Source organism: Buteo buteo, chromosome 4 (genome assembly GCF_964188355.1).
Source record: "Buteo buteo chromosome 4, bButBut1.hap1.1, whole genome shotgun sequence".
NCBI lineage: Eukaryota > Metazoa > Chordata > Aves > Accipitriformes > Accipitridae > Buteo > Buteo buteo.
In genome coordinates, this window is record NC_134174.1 from 10163012 (window position 1) to 10185746 (window position 22735).

A 22735-nucleotide genomic window follows, 5' to 3' on the forward strand; every position below is an offset into this window, starting at 1 on the left:
CAGAGGTTGCCCAGAGTCTTCATCCCTGGAAATATTCAAAACCTGACTGGACATGGGGCTGAGCAATTTGCTGAGCAACTTCCTCAAAGCAACTTACTTTGAGCAGGGCAGTTGGACTGGATGATTTCTAAAGGTCCCTGCCAAATTCAACTGTTCTGCGATTCTGTAAATTTTGAAAACTTCTTTCGATGCAAAAACAATAGGAGGGGTGCAATGTCAACCATCTTTAGAGTGCTTTATAAATAGTAGCTAATTAATATTTTCATTTCATCTCTCATTCCTCTTCTTCTCAACAGCAACTAAGGAAAATTGTGCAGCTAGGAAACTAGAACAAAGGATTGAATTGTCCAGCCAATTGTTATCACAGCCAGGCATAAGGTTTACCAGAAGGAACAGAAAAGTCACAAGGAAAGACTTTGCTTCCCTCCACTGCCCTGCACGATTACCCATTCCCCACTCCAGCCATGCTCCTGCTATGTTGACCCCATCTCTTTTTGGCTCCCTGGCCCCCCCCACAAGAAGGAGATCTCAGGCAGTTGCTGGAGAGAGGCACTGTTAACATACGATCTCCCAGATTAAGCTGCCCATAACTGGCCCTCTCTGAGCAGTTGATGAAGTTTGGGTGCATTCCTTTTCTATTAATTGAACTACGGTAAGGCTGATGAGAGGAGCTCTCCCATTCCCATTGGGACTACATCTGCTTGATTAAAGGAAGGAATAAGAAGTTTATTTCTTAGCATCTGATTTTGTTTCTGAAAAATATTGCATTCCCCCTCCTAACTGTAGGGGATACATTCCTAAAACTATTGGGCAAAGAGCAAGATACAATTTAAAAATCTTCTGTCACCTCAACGTATAGTATATGTTACACATGCTCACCAGCATACTACCTATTAAAATTTCTTAAGGAGAACTTATGTATAACTTAAAACATCTGAAGTATGCAAAGTACCAAATTGCAGCCTAAAACACTAATGTTCACAAAGTCAGTTGGCTCTCTGAATTCGAGCCTGCATCAAGATCTGAAATAGAATTCTTTGGCCTATGTTCTGGTAGATGTCTGAACAGATTATTTTAATAGTTCCCTGTAGTCTGAAATATATCCACCTGAGTGTTTTTTCTCTAGCCAGGGGTTAAACCAAAATCCAACAGACCTTTCTCTTCCACTTGTCCAAAACTCCAAATCCTTTATCATCTGGACATTAACTTCACAGCCGTATGCTATAATTCAAATTTGATTTAATTAATAAAAAAAATAGTTAGCTGACTTTTTTTTCCCAGCTTTTAAATTTTCATCTGAGCTGTAACAGATTTTGCAACACAGAGGCAACTACTCTGTATATTTCTACTTTTCTCAGGAAAAGAGATCCCTGTTTTTGTAAGATCTCAATGTGAAGCTGAGGAGATCAATTAATTTCAGTAGTTTAGAATGAAGTTGTGAGAGTTTTGCAAGCCTATTACAGAGCCTTCAACACTAAGTTACACAGTCTACCTGAATATAAGGTCATAGCTTTGAGGATGCTGCCCTAAGGTTACAGAATCTGATTACTAAGTAGTACAAAATGCCCCCTTTTCTTGACTGTCCAACAGTTGCAATAGTAAGAAAAAGATAAGACTGCTATAGTAAAGCAGGAATTATTTAAAGTTGTTGAGAACTTATTAGAACACCATGTAGAGACACTTGCCTCAGACTTGCCCCAGCTGTACCAGCTCTATAGATAGATACAGGGCTTCAGTTTCCAAATGTGTTGATCTAACCCTGCACTGAGCTCCTGAAGCAAAACTAAACTTTGCTAATGTACTCAGTACATCCAGTTAACAAAAATGAGATATAAAAAAGCCTTATAACAGCTGTGTAGTTAAAACTATCCATGGATGCGGTACAGAATTAAAAAATTTTTATAAACCCACAGCTCTTAATGAGACCTGAACTTGATCAGTGCAATCCTACTTGAAAACTGACTCCAGAGAAATAGTACTAGTAATAGACATGTGGTTTGAAAATGCATGCTTTTGACATTAAAAGATACAATGAGCAGCTAATTCAGCAGAGATGTTTGTGCTTCTAGACTTACTCATTCAAATTACCATCAGCATTTGTTTCTTTCTACGCAGAATGATATGGGAGGCCAGCGAATGCTCGTCAATAAATGGAGCACTTTCCTCAAAACCAGGCTAGTTTGCTCTGTGCCTGGGAGAAACGGAATTGATACGCATTTTGATGAATTAGGTAAATATGCTAGACTGCAACAAACTTAAAACCATCATACAAAACACACACTTTCATGATAACACATTTTACTGTCAAATATTGTACTTGCATTCATTAACAGGGAATGGTTGTTAGTGTTCTGTTTCCAATGTATATGAAGTTCTACACATATGGTGTTGACTATCAGTTATGCCTTATTGCATTGTTTTTAAAGATTGCTTTTAAAATCTGCATAATATTAAATAGCATATATGAGTAAAACAGGATTACACTTTTAACAAGCAATGAAGTTGCTCTTTTGGGGCTGAGAAAAGTAGTTTGCTACCAATAACATTGCATTTAATTTTTACAGAGGATGTCTTTTTGCTGCAAACTCGTGATAACAAAAATCCAGTGATATTTGGCCTCTTCAACACTACAAGGTAAACAACTAGAAGAAATAATAGCAACAATAGAGGAATGTTTGAACAGCCTATTGAGAGATACTGCATGATAAATATCCCTTAGCAAATACATAGTAAGCAGTTTAATCCCTGTTCTATTCACAGTGGGCTTCCTTGTTAATGTAAAAACTGCTCTATGACACTTAGGGGCTTGAAGTCTCATTCAATGATCCAGTCTATCTGGATCATAAATTAATTAAATGTTTCTCTGCTTGAAAATTTCCTAGTGTCGAAGTATGTGCACTCCTGCATGCTTATAAGAGCAGCTTATCAGAGCCTCCTGTCTTCCTTTAAGAGATCCATTGTAATTCAAGTTTAAGTAGATAGCAGCTTAAATTCCTACTAACTTCTTAGTGAAGCCTAAAACACCAGCTGTGGTGTTGCTGGCAGCCTCATTTTCCGCTGCAGCCTAGTTCAAGTGCAAGCACACAGTACCTGTTTCTTGGACATCAATTGTTAGTTTAGGACGTAACTGGTAGAGAAGAGTAACTGTGCTTTTGCCATTATTTTTCTCTCCTGATTTATTTTTTTCGTATAAAGCAAGGCAGATTTGGTCCTCTAGGGGTGCAGGTACCTAGCACTTCCTACTGGCTCCCTATGCCAATAGAGAAAGGTGGGCACCTAATTAAAATGGTCTGGATCACCTTCTAGAGTCTTCAGAGATAATTTCTTTGTTGAGAGCACTGACGCTTCTTTAAAAAAAAAATGAATTGCTTCTCTGGAACTAAATGAATAAAATTTAGAAGTAAAAAAAGATACTTTTATGTAGATTGATCTACATAGAGTGATCTTGATGTTCTAACTAATAACACCAACCAACATTCCCACTCAATATAAAAAAAACCCTGTTCATTTCAGTCAGCATTGGATGATTCCCATCTTTCTGAAGTAACAACAGGAAAAATCTTAGAGAAAAATGGTAAACTGTTTAAGTCACTAATGAAAGACATATAAGACCTGCGCTTCCTCTGTGTTTATAAACAAGTAACTTAAAGCCTGTGTTCACCATCTTCAAATTTGAGGGTGACAACACAGAGCTTCCTCAGAGAAATGTTATAAATATAAATACACTAAAGACTTTGTAAAGAACATTGGATACAGCAGTTCTAAGGTGAGCATATAGGAAACATTAAGTAGTTTTCATCTCCCTGAATACTGTTGAAATGTGACTTATTTTTACTTATACAATAATACCAGTATTATATATACAGAATGTGACATATTGCTTTAATAATGTCTTTGAATTTTATTTCATAGCAATATATTTAGAGGATATGCTATATGTGTTTACCACATGGCAAGTGTCCGAGCAGCTTTCAATGGACCATATGCTCATAAAGAAGGACCTGAATACCACTGGGCTCTGTACGAAGGGAAAGTACCTTATCCTAGACCTGGTTCAGTAAGTACAATCTATTTTCCATTGCTTTTTGGGAAGAAAAAGCAATTCCCAAAAGAATTTGGGAAGAAAAAGCTGACTGCTGCTAATGTACAAACCTTCCTGACTTCACAGTCCAGGATATATTTACTTGAATATATACATACTCTAGCATTTCTGGAAAAGTGTGGAATGGCTCATTAATAAGTTTAATCAAGTACTAGAACCATACATTTCCCTAAGGAAAATAGTGGAACTAAGTGTATAAGGTTTTTCAAAATCCTATTGGGACTTGAATTTAGCAACCTTGTGTTAAGTCCTAAGGTCCCAAAGTCAGGACCCCAGGCAACAGCAGTAGAAAGAGGCACCTCTAGAAGGTGGGTCAGATGCTGCGTTCAGAAGCAGTAAGTGCATTACCTGGGAAGGAACCTCACTTTCTATTGAGCCTAGAATAACTGTTCTTCTAAATTTGGCTGCTGACATATTTTTTGCATCTGAATCTTAATAACTTTAATCTAATTGCCAAAGAAATAAATGAAAAATCAGATTTATTTAAGTGCATTGAGTGAATCATGAGGTTTATTTCTAATGGAACTTTCTGGAGAACAAATTCTCCCTACTGACTTGACTTGAGAAAATAAAGCCAGGATGAACTAGAAACATGTACCTATATTTACATTAAATATATATATATTTAAGATACATGCAATATTTTCCAATGTAAACAAGATTATTACTGGAAAAAACAAGCTTACACAAGGCAATTCACTTTCCTTCTATTGCCTGCTGAAACCAGGGCACTTAAGAACTGTTAAAGGAAGGGGGAAAAAAAAAAAAGATGATCCACTATTTCAAGATCAGGTGGTTCTGGTTCCTTTTTTCATCTCTTTTTCAAAAAGGATCACATTTCAATATTTATATAATTTAGATCAGTGCACAGGTTAGAAATGAGACATAAATTTTAACAAAAGTAACTAATCAGAATAAACACATTTGTAGATAGGGAGTAAATCCTTCATCACCTGAGGACCTGAGGTCATTCTCTCAAGACTGGTCCTTTCTAGAAGCAATGGTCTAGCATCCTCAGAATTCATTGGTTTGCTTTCAGACATCAGAGAGTGCGATTTTATTACCCTCATATCAGGTTCCTGAGCTTATTAACATTCCTGTTCTGTATCTTTTACAAAGAATATAGAAATATTAAAAACAACGTTGCAAAGAACCAAACTCAGCAAAATCACTCACTCTTTTCTCTAATTTTCACACAAGTTTCTTTACAATCTTTTTTTTTTTTTTCAATGAACATTCAGTGAAGAAAGGAAACAAGACGTATTTTGAAAATGCAATTAATCTGGCAACTATTGTATCATGCTCCACAACTATAGAGGTGCTGTCATGTAGAGAGTTGTTCCTGTCTGGCACTTAGATTTTTCCTTTGCTAAATAGAAATTCTGGAGGAAATCACAAACTCATTACCTAGAGGCAGGTAATTAATTTCTACAAGGAATTCCTAATTTCTATGTTGATTTCTCAAAGGCATCACCAGTAGTCTTCATCTCAAACTCTTTTCCTATTTCACACTCTTTTTAGGTGTTTCTCAAGTTTCTATCCCTGTAGCGTCTTAGCCCGGGACACTCACGTCCCACCTTGGGGTTGAGGAGAGCAGTCCTGCTTTCACCGCCCATCAGTGCGGCTTGAGGGTGCCCTTTGGCAGGCAGGGTCCCCTCAGCATCTCCCAGCAGAAGCCCAGCCGGGGTGTCCCCCACCTTCCCTTCCTGCTCCAAGTCGGCGGAGCCCCACCTGGGAATGCCAGACTAATCCAGGGAAGCATCACATCCAGGATTTCTTCCTCGCTCCACACCTTTTGGGAATACAACTACTTACCCACCCACGGCAATTGTCATCTGAGGCAAAGCTGCTTTTGTTTACACTCACTGAAGGTCTACCCCGATCGTGTCAGCATTGTGCAGATTTTTGACTCTGTGAGATGCAAAGACATTTCTAAAAGCTGTTTGGCTAACCCCCACCGCCCAAGTTTTCACTCTCCATCTCTTGATCTTCTCGCAGGCTAGGGGCTCGCTCTCTGCAGCTGAACGGTGGAATAAGCTGTTGCTGGAGCATTGCTTTCAGGGTTGTTTTTCCTTTGGTAACTGAATCAATATTCTCTTTCATACTAAAAGCAATCATTTGCAAAAATAAATGTTGCATACAATTCATTTATCGCTGAGTGGCAGGAATGAGAGGTGAAAAGGCCTATTAGCTTATCTAGTCCATGCCAGTACAGCCTTTCTCCCTGTAGTATGACTTCAAATGCATGTCCTCTCTCATTTTAAATTAATGTTTTTTCTCTGCTTCTCCTGGGGTTAGAGACATAAGTCAAAATGCAGAAGTGGATGCTCCAAAAAAGAGATTATCTAGGGTTTAAACATTATTAATGTGATTTGACCATCTTGGCCAATAAGCTACCACTGTAGCAGTGCTGACATCAATACCAAATGTTTTTTTGTTTGTTCGATGTAGACCAAAGTCATTGGTGTTGAGTCAGGATAGAAAATCAGATAAGTAAATTATCACATTTTGAGGAAAATGTTTGAATTCATAGGAATTATTGGTTTCCTATTTGACAGTTTGTATAGCAAATTTACAGGTTTTGCAGTTTTACCAAATAATGAGACAGTACCGTGCATGGATTACACAATGGCTGTATATTTCATACAGATTATATGGTCCAAATTCTTTAAGTGGTACTAATTTCTTTTTTCCAGGCAGTAGAACACCTCACATATGTTATTTGGACTAGCATTAAACACAGGCATGAATTCGGTATTAATGACTACAGTTATTACATTGATATCTCCTAGCGCTGAAGATTAAACTGTGTTTTTTTGGCAAGCAAGAGAGAACACTGAGCCAGCACTTCAGCAAAGTTGACGATGATTTACAGAAAGGCTGCCCTAAGTTCCACTCACTTTCAATGCTTCTCTCCCTTGGCTCTGAATGGCCACATTTGGGTCAGACTGGGCTGTAGCCTCCCCAACAGGCAAGCCATCGGAGCTGAAAAAGATATAAAAGAAGAGTGCAAGTAATTTTTCCAATGTCATAGAACAAGTTAGTTGAGGAACCAGGTCTTTCCTGGCTGTTAGTCAATTTAATCCTGTTTGTCTCTGTGTGTTGCAGAGCACATCAGAGGCTGAAGAAGTTGGCTCTGCCAGCTAACGGAGGATTAGCTGATTCATTTTCAGCTGCTCAGTCAGAACACAGTTTAGAGGTCTTTTCAATGCTTTTCCAGTAGCATGAGGAGAAAGCACGTTTCAGGCTGTAGCCCACAGCGTTAGGTTTCACACGCCAAAGAAAAGTCAGCATATTGGTAAGCTGAATCCCACTACCTTTCCTATTACAGGACTGGCAGCGACAAGAGGCCAAAAATAACCTAGTATTAGGCATCTCTGAGAGTCAGCGCTCTTTGATCTTAGATATTGAATGGGTAAAGAAGGAGTCTATAATGAATGAGAGTAGACCTTAAAGCTAAATAAACAGACACCCACTGTTAAGAGACACACAGGTTCTGACAGACTGCAGTCCCCTCCTCTCTGACGTCTGCTTGAAGCACTGCTTCTGCCATCATCTCTACTCCTGTTTTGCTGATTCTTTTAGTGCATTTAGGCTGGGATGCTTCTGGGAATGACATCAGTTACCTCAAAAATGGTGTTGATAGACTTCAGAGATGGCTGCATCTACTGTTTCCTTTCTAGATTACTTGATTTTATTTAATTAAAAATGAAAAGCCTGTGAAGGATTATTTTTATTAAATCTCTCCAGGGTTAGAACTTTGCAAAGGGAACCTGGCAATGCCTATTCACTTGATATGCTGTGCAGTGCATGGCAAGCAGAGGCTTAGCCTGTCTTCATGCTCCAGCTCTGTCTCTTTATTGCAAACAGCCGGTGAAATTCCATCACTAGGTTGATTAGACAATTACTTTAAAGTCAACACTGAACAAATACTTTCCTGTATCTAAGCCCAAAAAGTGGAAACAAACATTGCCCCACTTGACAAGTGCAGGAGTTTGTTATTGTCAATTACAGTTGACCACAAGTTTAAAATTACTGTTTCCAGTAAACATAAAGAGTATTTTATTTCATTTTATTGATTAAAAAATCCAATTTAAATAGGGAAAGGCTGCTACTGTGGTTTTGTTTGAAATGCTGCTTAAAACCACACTGTCTTATGAATATTTGGAGAAAGTAAACTGTTACTGAGATACTTCCAGCTTGATCATAAATGGCTTCAATTAGACATCATGAAGCAAATTGAAAATGTAGAATCTACGTTCAGTTAGGGAACACTGTATCCTTCATAAAGCAGCCTAAAATTAACTTCTCTGTTTAACGTATTAAATTATCCCTAATTGCACATTGACCAAAGGAGTAAACCTCTTTTAATCAATCTTTGACATAAAGTCTATTTGCTTTGCAAAACAGTAGATTGATCAATGCAAACATTGGTATTTCAAGCTAAACTGTGATAAATACTGTCATTGTGAGGTAGGAATTAAAATCAAATGTAATACTGTTAGAATGCCTGAGATCAAGAATTACTGTTGTTGCTGGCATCATTTTTAAGTGTCCTTACTTTCTTATGGTAATACATTTTGCAATCAAAAGTATTAAGACTAGAGACTGATTTCAAGCATTAGTATTCTGCTGACTTTACAATGCTGTGTCTCTACTGGGATAGGAAACCCCTTTCTCCTAACTCTGTCAATGCCCATTTTGTTTACATCTTCAATATGAATTTGGGAAAGACATAAACGCTGGTTTTTGTCAAAATCTGAAAGTGTCACTATTTATTCTGCTCTTAGGATGTCAGAGAGGAAGGAGCTCTCTCTTTCTAAACATGACAATGGCAAGGCTCTGTTCAGCATCCCTTTCTTGGCTTCTCATGATTGATAATCCACACATGCATAAAGTGTAGGGTTCACTCTCCCAATTCCTACTGCGGTCTTTTGTGCCTGGTTTTATGCCAGGTTTTCTGTAGACTTCTCATTACCCCTGAAAACAAGACCTGTCTCTGATGATTTATTTGGCAAACCTTCAGGATAATCTCTGTTTTATGCTTTTGCAGTGTGCCAGCAAGGTGAATGGCGGTCTGTACACTACCACTAAAGACTATCCTGATGAAGCTGTCCATTTTGCCAGGAGTCATCCACTGATGTATCAGCCCATCAAGCCTGTTCATAAGAGACCAATACTCGTTAAAACAGATGGAAAGTACAATCTTAAGCAAATAGCAGTGGACAGAGTGGAAGCTGAAGATGGGCAATATGATGTCTTGTTCATTGGCACAGGTAAAGAAGATAATTGATTTAATAGGTTTTTTTTTACCTCCAGGATGAATGAAATTAAGTTGTGTATAGTCCAAAAATAAAAAAACAATACAACATTCCTTTTTAACAATCATTCTTTTCATGACTGTGCCAGCTGTCACCTTACAGAAGAGGTTTGTCATTCTAGACGTGTGCTTCACTGTGCTGATAACATTATACAGAAAAATAATGGTAGGGAAACATTTAAAGACTAGGAAGAGAAACTTAAGTATAGGATTGCAATTTTTTTTTTCTTTCCAAAACAGAACCTTAAATTAAATTCCTGAACAACTTCCCTTATTTTTAAAACTTTAAAACACAATCATGTATCTGATCATAGTTCTGAGCTGAGACCTAGAGACCTGAGAGAACCAAAGGTGATATGATTTTCAAAAATATCAGTTCAAGTTACTGTTTTTATTCCAGAGTTTATTTTCCCCAGTTCATTTTCCCCAGTTCTGGAGACCACAAGTCTAGCTAATACCATTAAAAAGAAACTGCCAGCTTCCAGATTTGGATTACAACAGAGCTCAAGGAAGGAAGGAGGAAATACCCAAGTTTCTTAAAAAGAAACTGTTAGAAGTTTTCTGCCAAGCTTTCTTGTCTTTTCTGCCATTTTCATAAGATACAGAGAGCTTGTTTAAAGAGGTTTTTTAAACATCTACCAAACAAATATGATTAAGGTAAAATATACCATAGACCTGCCCTAACTCTAAGCAAGCAGAGAAAAAACCACATTCTAATAGTATTTGAAAAATAAGAAAATAAGAGGAAAGTCTGGAAATAGACAAGACTTTAGTCACATCTAATCTGTCTGGAAAAAATCCAAGGATTCATACATTCACATTTTATCAATTTAACAACAGGAGTGGTATCACAAATCATTTTGACCATTTTGTCTAGGAAAGCAGTTACAGTGAATTATTTTTTACTAATGAAATTCCTCTGATAAGCCCATTTCAGTGTTGAGAACATTCAAAAGAAGCATGTTTGTATAATAGCAAAGGCTTATTTATATTAGTGCTGTTTTCTAAGCTTTTAAATGGCCTCAGTATGGTCTCAGTATTGGACTTTGTGCAGTCTATAAAACATTTTGCAATGTGTCACTTATTTCTGTATAGCAGATTTTATAATGGTGCCTAGATTTTTCATATTTTCCACTTCCATTTGTGATTTGAGATACTGTATCAAATACTCTTGTACACAAGTCCTTTGTTCAGCAACGTTGAATCCGAGAGGACTTAAGTGTATGCTTTAAAGCTGTGCTGGACTGGTACCCAACAGCTGCTTAGTCTTCTCGAGATGTCTAATCTCAGGTGACAAGAAGTTCCAACATAGGAATTTGGGATTTAGAAACTCTAAAACATACCCTGCAATCTCTGCTCTAGCAAAGCTCCCATCAAAAAACTTACTGCTTCTCTTGGCAATATAATATTAGAAAAGGCTAATCTTTTTTTTATCCAAGTCCAACACCTGCTGTGTAACATAAGTAAACAGGGTCTTACAGCAGAGCAGAAGTTTTCTTAGGGTAGTAGTGGAGGTTAGAAAGGTTCATCAAAGGCAAAGCCTGAACATCAGGACTTTCACGTGTCTGTCAGCAGGATTCGAAGAGCGACTTTCTTATGAAGATCAGAGCTCAGAATGCAATTTTTTTTTTCTAGTGTTCCACCACAAAATAGATACCTTTGATTACATATTCTCTTTGAGAAGTGGTGTATGACCCCAGTTTAATGGTTCCTCTTAATGTTTGCCCCTTTGATCTTTTGCTGAACATTTTTCCCAGTGCTTGTCTGCTTAATATTTCCCCTGTAAATCAAAGGTGACTGAAAGTAACAGAAGAAAGGAAGTGGTATTTGCCATTGTTGATGACAGATTTTGAGATTAAGGAAAGCAGGACTACTCTAATAATAGCAAGACAAAGCTGAAGTGGTGGAAGACCAGATGCTATTCATGTGTTTTAATTTCCTGCAAGAGTTGTAGTGACAGAGAGGCTGATATATCTGAACTCCAATGTGCCCTAGACTTTTTGAATGTGCAGGGATTTTTTGGTTCATCTTCCCTTTATTAACACCTTCAGCTCAACATCAGCTCAGTGTTTCCCTAGAGGAGGGCGAGAACAGACAATGAACCCCTGAAGGATTTTTGTACTCTTGCCTGGAGGAACGGAGCTGCTGCCAGCAATTAAGGATAGTTAGTAGTTTCCTAACTAGTATAAACACTCAGATCCTATAATTAAAGCTACTTTAGACTCCCTTGTTTTGATGGACTCAGCTCCTGCTTACTCTCATTTCTTTTTCTGAAATATGCTCACCCTCTTTGATCCTTTTGCAGCTCACCAACAGATTATGACCCAGAGTTTGAAAAATACAAGTCAATTGATGATATAGCTCAGAGATGTCTCATTTGACTCTTATTTGCCAGGGACAAATTGTCATATGTGTTTATTTTCTAAGAGTAATAATCCTCATTGATAACAGAAATATGCAACTACCTGTACATATTTATAAATTTCTATCCATTATCAGTTTGAAGAAGTCATTTAATGTATTTGAAGGCCATATAAATGTTTCCACCAATTATAACCTTGAGGTTTTTTTTGTTTTTTTCTTTCTAAATTTATTCCCAGATAATGGAATTGTGCTGAAAGTCATTACAATTTACAATCAAGAGACAGAATCAATGGAAGAAGTGATTCTTGAAGAGCTGCAAGTATTCAAGGTGAACTGTGCTGTATATGAAGCATACATACAAGTCTTGAATTTTCTACAGAATTAAAATGTCTAAAAAATCTGAGGATAGTCGAATATATGATAGTTATGTGCAAGAAATTTTCTAACGATCTAGTTATTTTATGACAGGAAATCTTCATTTTCAGCTGAAGTTTTTCTGAGGTGGAGTTATAGCCCAAGTACTGAAGCATATTGCAGCAAACCAGGACTACTGTCTTTCTGTTTACATGCTTGGAGGTTGTAGTGTGACTTTTAATTAGAAACTTACTGCATTTTATTTCATTTTCCCTCATATCCAATTAAATATTTGAAAAAGTATAACTACATGCACAAAAATGTGCCTACTACAATCTTGGAAGCCTAAATGAGGTCCAGATAAGAAAAGCCCAATCCTCAGAAAGAGTGATTCAGTTAATCAGTCTTTACAGTGAGCAAACCTGAGTCCTAGTGAGACAAAACTCCATTCTGTTTAAGAATAACCCACGATTAAAGCTTAGTATTTGGTATGTGGCAAAGTTAATATAATGAAATTCTCTTAGTGAGTATTCACATCATGTCATGTTAGCCACATAAAGTAGGAGGCTAACTTACAACGATAGGGAAAATCTAACATCCAGACTTGGGCATTTAAATCTGGTACCTGCATTTAGGTAATGTGACTATTGACTTGTTGCTGGGGGGGAAATCACAGAAATTGCCCCTCTTGATCAAGCTGGTTTTCAATAGACCTATTAGGAGCTATGTCTTGCCATTGGTCCAGGAAATCTGAGCAGAGGGCAGAGAGGACAACGGTAAAAGAAGGAATTCCTGCTATTTTTATCTTATCTTCAATGAATGTTTTGTTATAAAGACCATTCCACTTATCACTCTCAAGCAGGACAAAAGAGATTCAGTGGCGGCAAGAGCTAATGTCATGTTTGACAGTGAAATTGTAGTGTTCCTGTGGCTCCGATAATCCTGAATTAAGTGTTGGCTAGTTGTTTTTAAATAAACTCTTTTAAAGCAATATTCCTGAAAGTCACAATTTCCTCACATCTTTCTGTAGCATCAGAAGTTAAAGAAAGTCAAAGATTGTAGCAAAGCTGAGTATAAGTAAACATCAACACTATTTTACCTAATTTATTGTCATAGCAAAAGGTTAAGCAAGGAAATATTTCCTATTTTCTAGGTTCCAGTTCCTATTATTTCTATGGAGATCTCTTCAAAGAGGGTAAGTATTTGACAAGTTTGAAATGTGAAGATCGTGACTCAAACGTAGCAAAGCTATAAACTCTATAAAGATAGATAGATGCATAGATAGACAGATGGATGTACATCATCTATAATGAGATCTGGTCTGATACATGTAATCCTTTTGTAATATAAACTTATGGCTATATGCTCTGTTCCTTTATGAAGCATTTATGTTTTTCAACTCTAATGTTAAATCTCCTTAGTTCACACTATCATGCATATCAAAGCAAGTAAAACCCAACCTGTTGTGTGAGTTACTGGCATAGTAATGACAGTAGGGATTACCTGGGTGGATATGGCAACTCACAGAAAAGTTCCTTGCTGATAAATGCAGACAGACTTCAGCCCCATGGGGATATCAGTGCAAAAAGAGCCTTGCTGGCTCTCCCACGTATTCAGTTGCCCATGAAAGGCAGGGCTGTTTGGATCTGACTCCCTTTTGAGTTTCTGCTAGTTTCTGCTAATATAAACACCCAATTTATTACTCTTGCAGGTAGATTCTCATCCATACCATATCATCATATCATGTCGAGAAGAAGCCATTATAAACATCCCAGGATAGTTATATCTTAATAGATCTTAGACATCCATCGCAATGTAGGTGCACATAAACATAGTGAAAACACAAGAATGAAAATTGCATTAATAGGAAGTGTGAGCGTGCCCCAAAAGACCATTTTAGTCTTGGTGTCTAGTCAACTTGCATTCTTTCTGTAGGCAATGCAGAAAGACAAACTCCTCTGATGGTGATTCAGAGGATCTTAGGTGTAAATATCCTGAATTATTTCCAGAATCAATCTCTTTTTTTTCCATGGACTGTGAGCAGCTCTGGAGACTAGATTGTCTAACACTTCACCTAAGTGATTATCTGGATAAAGACTTTGGTGTCATTTCAGATATTTCCCTTACCTTTAACTCTCAGTGAAATGTCATGATAAAAGGATTGTGTTGGAAGAGTAAAAAGGAGATACTGTATAAAAAATGAAGTAGTCTTCCTTCATTACATCCAGCTCCCAAGAGGGCTGCTAACTCTACTAATTCAAAAGTATCTGGAAAATCTGGAGAGAATTACAAAAAAGCCACCAAAGCAATTCAAGGGTTGAAGAATAAACCTTTTCTTGAGAAGTAAAAGTAGCTTAACTTTTTCAAGATGTTAGAGAGAAGACTGAGAGAGAACAGGGTAGCCCAATATAAAATTTTACTGAATGAAGTGACTTCCCAGTGTATGTGTACAGGGATTCTTGAACATCGATGGCAAAGCAATATCAGATTAAATAACCAAATTCAGCTCGTTGAATGTAGATAAACTTAATCCTGAAATATGATACAGTTTTCTGATACAGAGGACAATTAAATGTTGGAATACACATTAGGGACAGGGTTGGCAACAAGTAATTTTATCTTTAAAATGAGCAGAAGGTATAACTTATTTCAGTTTTTGTGAAAAAAGTTAGGTAGCTCAAGCATTTTGGCTGGTCTCTTTTGAACTTGGAGTTAGTGAGCCTGTGGAGACCTTCTTGCTAACTTTGTCTCAATTTCCTTATAACACTAAACAGTCTTCACTAAGTCAGTGGTACAATAAAATATCATGTTTCAGGGCTGAGCTAGTTATCTGCAGAGGCTGGGAAGGAATGTTCTTCTTTGATGTTCAGTTGGCTAGATATCGGATGCTTTTTGCCCTCCTCTGATGAACCAAGACTTAGAGTAGTCTTTACCCCTGCTAAAAGATGAAAGAGAAAATCCCATCTCATATGTCTCATTGAAAGTGTTGTTCATGTCTTCTGGGACAATCACACTGCAGCCTTTGCAGACAAGAAAGAATTCCTCTCAAACAACGATCCTAGGTTTCTTCTTCATTCCAGTTGGCAGATTCAGTTCCTGCTGCTATTATCTGGTTTATCTCAGCTGAAAAGGTCTTCGAGCATTGCTGTTACCTTCCTCTCCTAGTTTCTTCCCCTGGCATTTCTGAAAGTTAAATGTCTGTGATCTAAACAGATATAGGAACTGTAATTAGGAACAAGAATTAATTATCTGGATTAAATGTCATGTTTTGTGATAGGTAAGCCAGACTAAATGAGCTGCCAGTATTTTCCAGCTTTAAACAATTTTAAAATATTAGACTTTGAAAGCTTGGGAATTTTGAAAGAGTGGGAATTATGGACTAAGTTTGGCTATTAGGATAAGTACAATTTAAGTGTTCATTAGGAATCCTTTTTCTGACTGGTAAAATCATGGAAGTGAGCTGTGCATGAGCAGTTCCTATTGCAGTGCATGCTGCATATTTCTGTGTTCAGACCATTTACATTCACCAGCAACAAGCCTTTTTCTCAAATCCCTGTAAATTCAAGCTATTCTCTTCTGAATTTATTATGCCAGCATCTCAAGAATTAGATTGATCATCTTTCATTTGATTTGAAAAGGACATTTATGTGAACTCAGAAGATTCAGTCTTAGCACTAATGTTGAAAAAACCCAACACCCTGCAAATAAATATTAAAGAAGTACAATGTGACCATTTAATTTGTAAGGAAAGACTGCACAGCACCAGGGGAAAAAAAAAATCTACCTATCTTCTGTGCACTGAGGGATTAGACAAATCATGCTGCTACTGTGCATGTGTATATGTGACCATATTGTAAGTAGCCACATCAAGAGTTAAATTTACTTGATAACTCCCAGATTGAGGTTGCTTATAACTTTTGCAAATTTGAACTTCTTTGTTTAAAATCTTTCATGTCAAGGGTTTTTTTGCAGATCAGTTAGGTGACAGAGAAGTGTAAAGAGGGAGGCATTGGAAACTATCTTGAGGAAGAAAAAGAAACTTAAAACCCTGCCCATTCAAACGCAAAGATTACAAAGCTGAAACTTCAGAAGCGAGGAAATACCAAAATAAACTTGTTCATTTTACCTTCTTTCTGTTCCTCTGTCCTCATGCAGGAGAATTTAGTCTATAAACAGATATTTTCCTACAGAGTAACTCTGCCTCCCTCAGGGCACAGGGTGGATGCACAACTGGCAAGCAAAGATAAAGCTAACATTTTTTTAATAACTCCACTGGTAACAGAACTTTTAGTGGCAATACTAGGAATTTAATCATACATGGTGTATTTTTTCCAGCAACAGCTCTACGTTGGATCCGAGTCGGTCATAGCACAAGTGAAGTTCCACCAGTGTGACATGTACGGCACTGCCTGTGCAGACTGCTGCCTCGCTCGAGATCCGTACTGCGCTTGGGATGGGATCTCCTGCTCCCGATACTATCCCACAGGAATGCAGGCAAAGAGGTGAGAACTGTTACCTTCTGTGATAACCTTTTTGCAAAATACCTATGTAAAGAGTTCCTACTGCAACACAAAGTACTTCGTATCTCCCCCTTATAAAAATAACTGAGCGGTAAGAAGATATGTTAACTGCTAATTTATTAGCACAACCTTAGGGAATTGCAAAAGAGCCAAATTAACAGGATGGCATAAACTGCAGTACCAGGAATATTTTTATGAATGAAGCAAAATCACTTAGAAATTATTTGCAGTAAGTTTTAAACAAACCTCAATTTCCTTATACATCTTTGGCTGTGCATAGGAAAGATTCTTTACAACATCAGAGACCTATTTTGGTAGTATTATACAGCAAATGTATCACACTGCAATAATATATATATAACAGAATTTCCAAAAAAAGCAAAGACGACTCTGTGTTAATAGTCAAATACCTTCACCAGCCAAAATGAAACCAGAGTATCTGCAAAAGCTAAGGTTAGGCTTAGGCTTTCTCTAGTGAATTTATAAAGACAAGTTACTCTAGAGGCCAGGTCAAAGCATGAACCTAATTCGGGTACTTTAATTCTTCCCTTGGGGATGCTTCTCCTCTCTATCACCATTCACTTATTCATGGCTCTTGGCCTTCACTCTTTTGTGCAGTAATTTCCCATATAACTGTCCTCGTCCCTTCCCTCTTAAACCCAGGTTCACCAATTCAGCTACACAGATACTTAATCAAGCAGCTAAAACATGCATATTTTAATCCAGACCTTTTCACAAGACTTTGTCAGCTTTGCCACTAGAGAGAGCAATTTCTAGCCTTAGTCAGCAAAATCTTGGTAATGTATAAATCAAATCCTTTCTGTGGCTTTTTTTTCAATTACTGTTTCTGCAAATATATGCATATATATGTATTAGACCTACATGAACTGCAAGGACTAGAAAGCATTGAGTAACTTCTGGAGAAAGTCTTGAAAACCAGTGGAGATGGCTCACTCAAAACCAAGTTATAGCATCCCAAATTTATTATTATTTCTTAAGGAAAACCAGGAAGGAGTGTGTGTGGGGGTATTTATTTTCTGTCCTGCTTACCTTATCTTTCCATGAGCCTGGATGCACTCAGGCAAATGTACTGCTGATTATAGTCAGGCTCAACAGACATTTCTGTGGATTTTTCTGTAAGACAATGAACAAAGCCACGTTACATTGGGCAACACGACTTTTTGGGTAAGGCACTTTAAAAAGTAAAAATGAGAAATACAGCCAATGACTCAGCATAATTAAGAATCTCTTGGACCTATTACACTAAGGTGTAGGTTAAACCAAGTAGGAAATCTACACCACTTTTACAAGCAGGACTGCGGTCTTCTCATGCTTTTTGGAGGCAGACCTAAGGGACGAAGTGGGCTCTGGTTGTCTGCTCAGTGTGAGAAGAATCTGGCTAAAATTTTCAGGCCCCAGGTTAAGAAAGATGACCAGCTATATAGCAGGCCAGGGAGATTAATTTCCTACAGTATAAATAGAAATTGTATTATCATAATCATAAAGCATATGGGTTACTCATCTAATGACATAAAAGTCATTTGGGGAAGAGAGGGGGGTAAAAAAATTCCCAGCAGCCTGCTAAGACTGTATCAGCATTTACGTTATTGTGCAGGCTACTTATTGCCTAAGAAAAGATAAGAGAAACTCAGTCAGTCCTGAACTCTGTTGAACATTTTTAGCATATTTCTCACCTAAGACAATTTCCAGAGTAGCAGCCTTTAAGTCCCCTGACACACGCATTTATCCAGGGTTGAGTGATATGGGCAGCACCCCAGGCACCTTTCTGTGCCTTACCTCCCCAACATTCAGCAGGTCAGCCTCTAAAAGAAGAAAATACTGCTGTTATCACTCTGCTTCTCTTAAGAGAAGCACTGCAGCTTTGGAGAAGGGATTTGCACTCAATTGAATGTTCTTGAAGACTGCAAAACTTGTTTTACATATAAGAGTTTGGGGATCAGCCAGCAAGAACTAATAATACTGAGAGGGATAGATGGCATTTGCTTTGTTCAATTTAGCACTCAGACCATTTTAAACTTATAAGCTTACACTAACTGTGTGGTACATGGACAGGCAGGGAGAGCTACTTAGGACACGAGTATGGAAGTTGTTTTAAGTTGCCTCCTGCTGGGTTCCAGGCAGAGAGCGCTGCTGGAAAAGGCAGGTCTCAGTAGACAACATGGAGTTTTCTGATATCAAGTGACCCTGAGCAGGTGATAACCCTGCCATTGCTGCCTTGGGCTCCAGACACAATTAATGCCATATCCCAGAGCATACACATCTTAATTTGGCCTTGTCTCAGGGCTCCAGATATCTCCTCGAGCTGTAGAGGGTAGTACAAGTAATGTGAGTACAAGGGGCGTTGGAGAGTGCTTGTTGCCACCATTCCTGTCTGCCTTCACTTCATCAGGACTTATGGAGCTGTGCCTTACATTACAGCACACCTGAGCTGACTTTAATACCAGCTCTATCTGCTCAAATGTGGCCCTCATACAGTACATTTAGGTGGGATTTGGACTTGTAAGAGCAACCCTGCTAGTGCAGTAAGAGCACTACTAAGGGCTCTTTTTTTAATTCCACTCCTACTGGTGAAGAGTTGAACTGAAGCAGGGATGTACAAGTCCTCCCCATTTTGATTCAAATGCTCTCTGTTTTAGATTCTAATGCCTCCAAGGTATGACAAGTGTTGAGAGAAACATGAAATAGAAAAACTGTAAACTCAGGCATGTACAGGATATAGAGAGAACTGCAACATAAATACAAAAAACCCTCTGCTTGACAGCTGGTACTAATGTGTAGAATTTTGAAAGCCTATATTATAATTCCTTGCAAATGCACAGTTTGAATAGTTAATTAAATATAGGATTTAATTAAGGACAAATAAAAACAAAGCCCAAAGCCCTATATCTTGATGCTGACAGTGCAGCATACTATGAAGTCATGGTAGTTACACGTGTACAGCTCCTGCATACTGCAAATACTTAAGATGCTAGATGGAAATTATCTTGAATTCAAGTTCCATGAAGTATGCTTGAGAAAGCAGAGAGGTTCAGGACTTAAATAAATGCTTTAGTTCACTATTCTGCAATCTGATTTAGGCAGGTTCAATTTTTATCTAAACAAGCACTAAATTATACAAGTGAGTTTCTTTGCTGTGCCAGCTCACCATCCAGGTTGAAAAAGGGCTGAAGTAATTTTAAAATTTCTTTCAGCTTGGGTAGGTCTGGTAACCTGATTTCTTAGCTAATTTTAAGAAGCTGACAGTCACCCTCCTGCCTTCTCTCCCTCTCTGGCCTCTTTCTCCACCACCCTTTCCATCAGCAATCATACAAACTTGCTCTTCATCTCTCATGGTTAGCAGCAGACTCCTAACAGTTTTATTTTCCAAATCTATGGGTTTTTACCCCCAGGCCTCCTGGCCCTATTTGCCACCTGCCTGTGATCCAGTGCCCAGGTTGGAGGAGGGGGTGGAGCCGCACTGATGAGCAGCCTCTGGGTGGGGCAGGGTGGGGTAGGGCAGGGCAGGGCAGGGCAGGGCAGGGCGGGGTGGGGAGGCGGGGCTGCTAAGGGGCTGCCTTCGCTTTGCAGCTAAATCCCTGTGCTAAGCCAAATATCACTGCTGTAATATTTGATTTGGCAAACCTAAACTCAGTCTCATGACCTACTTAGGCAAACTGCAATGATGCCTTTTCTTTCTGAGCCATTTCGACTTGGGTAATAATAAAGGAACATAAAGATGATGATGACGACTGTGTTGCTTTCTCGTGGATCATTTTTACTAAGTTCCTGAAAGCACAGAGTTACACATGAAGTTATAGATTGCAAAAGACACTTCCATATATTCAGTACATTTTCTAGTCACTGAAAATTGTTCTTTATAGTAGTTTATCTCAGGAATTGTCTGCTACTCTATTATTCATGGAATTCTGAATGAAATGATTGCTAAGAAAAAAATAACAAATACCAGGCTTATGTCACTATTCGTAAAATAAGTTTATCTCCCAGCATCTTCTTCTCTTTCAGCACCTCTCCCCATTTTCTCCTTCTCTTCAAAAAAGTAGCAAGTGAAGGCACTGGTAAATATATTTTCCCTAGTCTTCACACTCAGAACAGTAAAATTCCATCAAACAAACATTTATTTTGCTTGAACAGTTCTAACAACTGGAGAAATATCCTATTTTACAAAACTAGGATTGTTTTAGCTCTACAATGATCTTCAGAACTGAAAAGTAAATAGTGCATGCCTGCTAACTGTCCTGTTCCTGCCAGATAGGGCTGCTGGGCCTGACAGCAGCAGGGTTTTCTTTTTTGATTTTGTTTTTTTTTTTTTTCAAGGCTAATGTCTGCAGTATTTATGTATATTTGTGCAAGAGAATGTCTCTTCTGAATAATCTGTATACACAGATATGCAAAGTTGGTGGCAGCATTATTCAGTGCTGACACTTTGCAGAGTTATCAGTAAGCACATCTATACATTACCATGAGAACTCCCAGGGCATGACAAAGCCCTGTAGCTATCTCAGAATCTCAGGTTTTGTTTAATGATATGCATGTATTTTTAGTGCTTCTGCCTAAAAGGCCTAACACAGTCCCCACTGAATTTGCAGATTCCCCTGAAACAGCAAGGGCAAAACATTGGTTCTGGTGTGAATATCAGTAAAGGTTAAAGCTGCCCTCTTGGTCCACCAGCACCACTGGATCAGAAGTCCATACAGGTGACAGAACTCAGAAAATAATTGCTGTCTACTGCCAGTTTGGAAGCACAATGAGTAACATCCATGGGCAAGATCTTTAGCGTAAATCTACAGAGTTTCAGTAGATTCAATTTGTGCCAAGTAAAAATTGTGCCTTTTCAGTTCACATAGCACTGGAGAAAAAGCATTATTTAAGTAGTAAATGCAAAGAATAACAAAACTGCTTCGCTTTGCTTGTTTCTATCATATATGATTTATACTGTACACCTACCTGCTGTGTAAGTTTTTCTGCACTGCATATTTGTTAATCTGTTATGTATGGCATTAGTAATACAGTACAGAATTACTTTTTATGCAAATATAGGAAAGGTATCCTTAGTATAACTAAATTTCTCATTGTTGGAAATACTACATCTGGCAAGATATGGCATTGCAATAGTCTCTTTCATTTCCCTAGTAAGCAATCGTAATTTTATTTATCAGGACACTCAGGGATTAAAATTGCCATATAAAAGTGCAATTCTTCTTGGAATGCACTGCACAATTGTGATTTTCATTATTTTCCTGTAAATGTATAGAAAAAACCCAAAGCCCAAAACTCACAACAATTTTTCTCTCAAAAGCAATTGCATTATTTCCAGGTCACAGCCAGGGCTCACAGGTTCTGACCACAATTCTGCCATTAGCTCTCTTTCTAGGCATGGGCAAGTCATGAATGTGTCTCTTTCCCTATTGAGAAAAATGGGCTTAACAACTGTCTGCTACACAGATATAATAAAATGAAGTATTTGCTCTGCACTTTGAGATTCCCAAGTGAAAAAAGTGCATGACAGAGAAGGATAAAAGAACCACCATTCACATACATGGCAAACTGTTCTAAACTAAAAAAAGAATATTTCCTTGCCTTCCAGAGAGAGAGAAGGTTGAAGGTCCCTTTGACTCTTACTAGCACTGAATGTTGCCCAGTTGGTTCAGAGGATCTTGTTTTAGTATTTATAATGTTAGTGTAGTTAGGTATAAACTGTACACGTAGTTGTGCCTCTTCCCCAGACAAGTGTGTTTCTTTTTTTCGGACGTGATTCCCAATAGGTTGAGTAGAGAGAAAAAAATGATGCATAAATGAGTACTTCTCACAAAAATGCTAAAGTTTTAGGAATCAAGATTTAGCTCCTTATGTTTTTAATGAGTACCACTTTAGCATAAACCCAACAATCTGTAAGCTAAACATGTTATCTCAAACAGTTCCATTTTTTTCCCCCCAGACGTTTCCGCAGACAAGATGTTCGACATGGAAATGCAGCGCAGCAGTGCTTTGGCCAGCAGTTCATTGGTAATCTACTCACACGTTTACAAATTGCTAGCAAATGCCTGGAGCAGAGAG

At 38.0% G+C, this 22735-nt stretch overlaps 1 protein-coding gene across 1 annotated transcript in view; it reads left to right on the forward strand.

Moving 5' to 3' along the window:
• Positions 1-22735, forward strand: part of SEMA3E (semaphorin 3E) — a 146654-nt gene that overhangs the window by 118147 nt on the left and 5772 nt on the right. Inside the window, exons 8-15 of the mRNA XM_075024733.1 lie at positions 2116-2230; positions 2565-2634; positions 3913-4057; positions 9156-9378; positions 12023-12114; positions 13294-13335; positions 16476-16642; positions 22617-22684. Of these exons, the coding sequence (XP_074880834.1) occupies positions 2116-2230; positions 2565-2634; positions 3913-4057; positions 9156-9378; positions 12023-12114; positions 13294-13335; positions 16476-16642; positions 22617-22684 (922 nt within the window). The remainder of the gene's footprint in view (positions 1-2115; positions 2231-2564; positions 2635-3912; positions 4058-9155; positions 9379-12022; positions 12115-13293; positions 13336-16475; positions 16643-22616; positions 22685-22735) is intronic.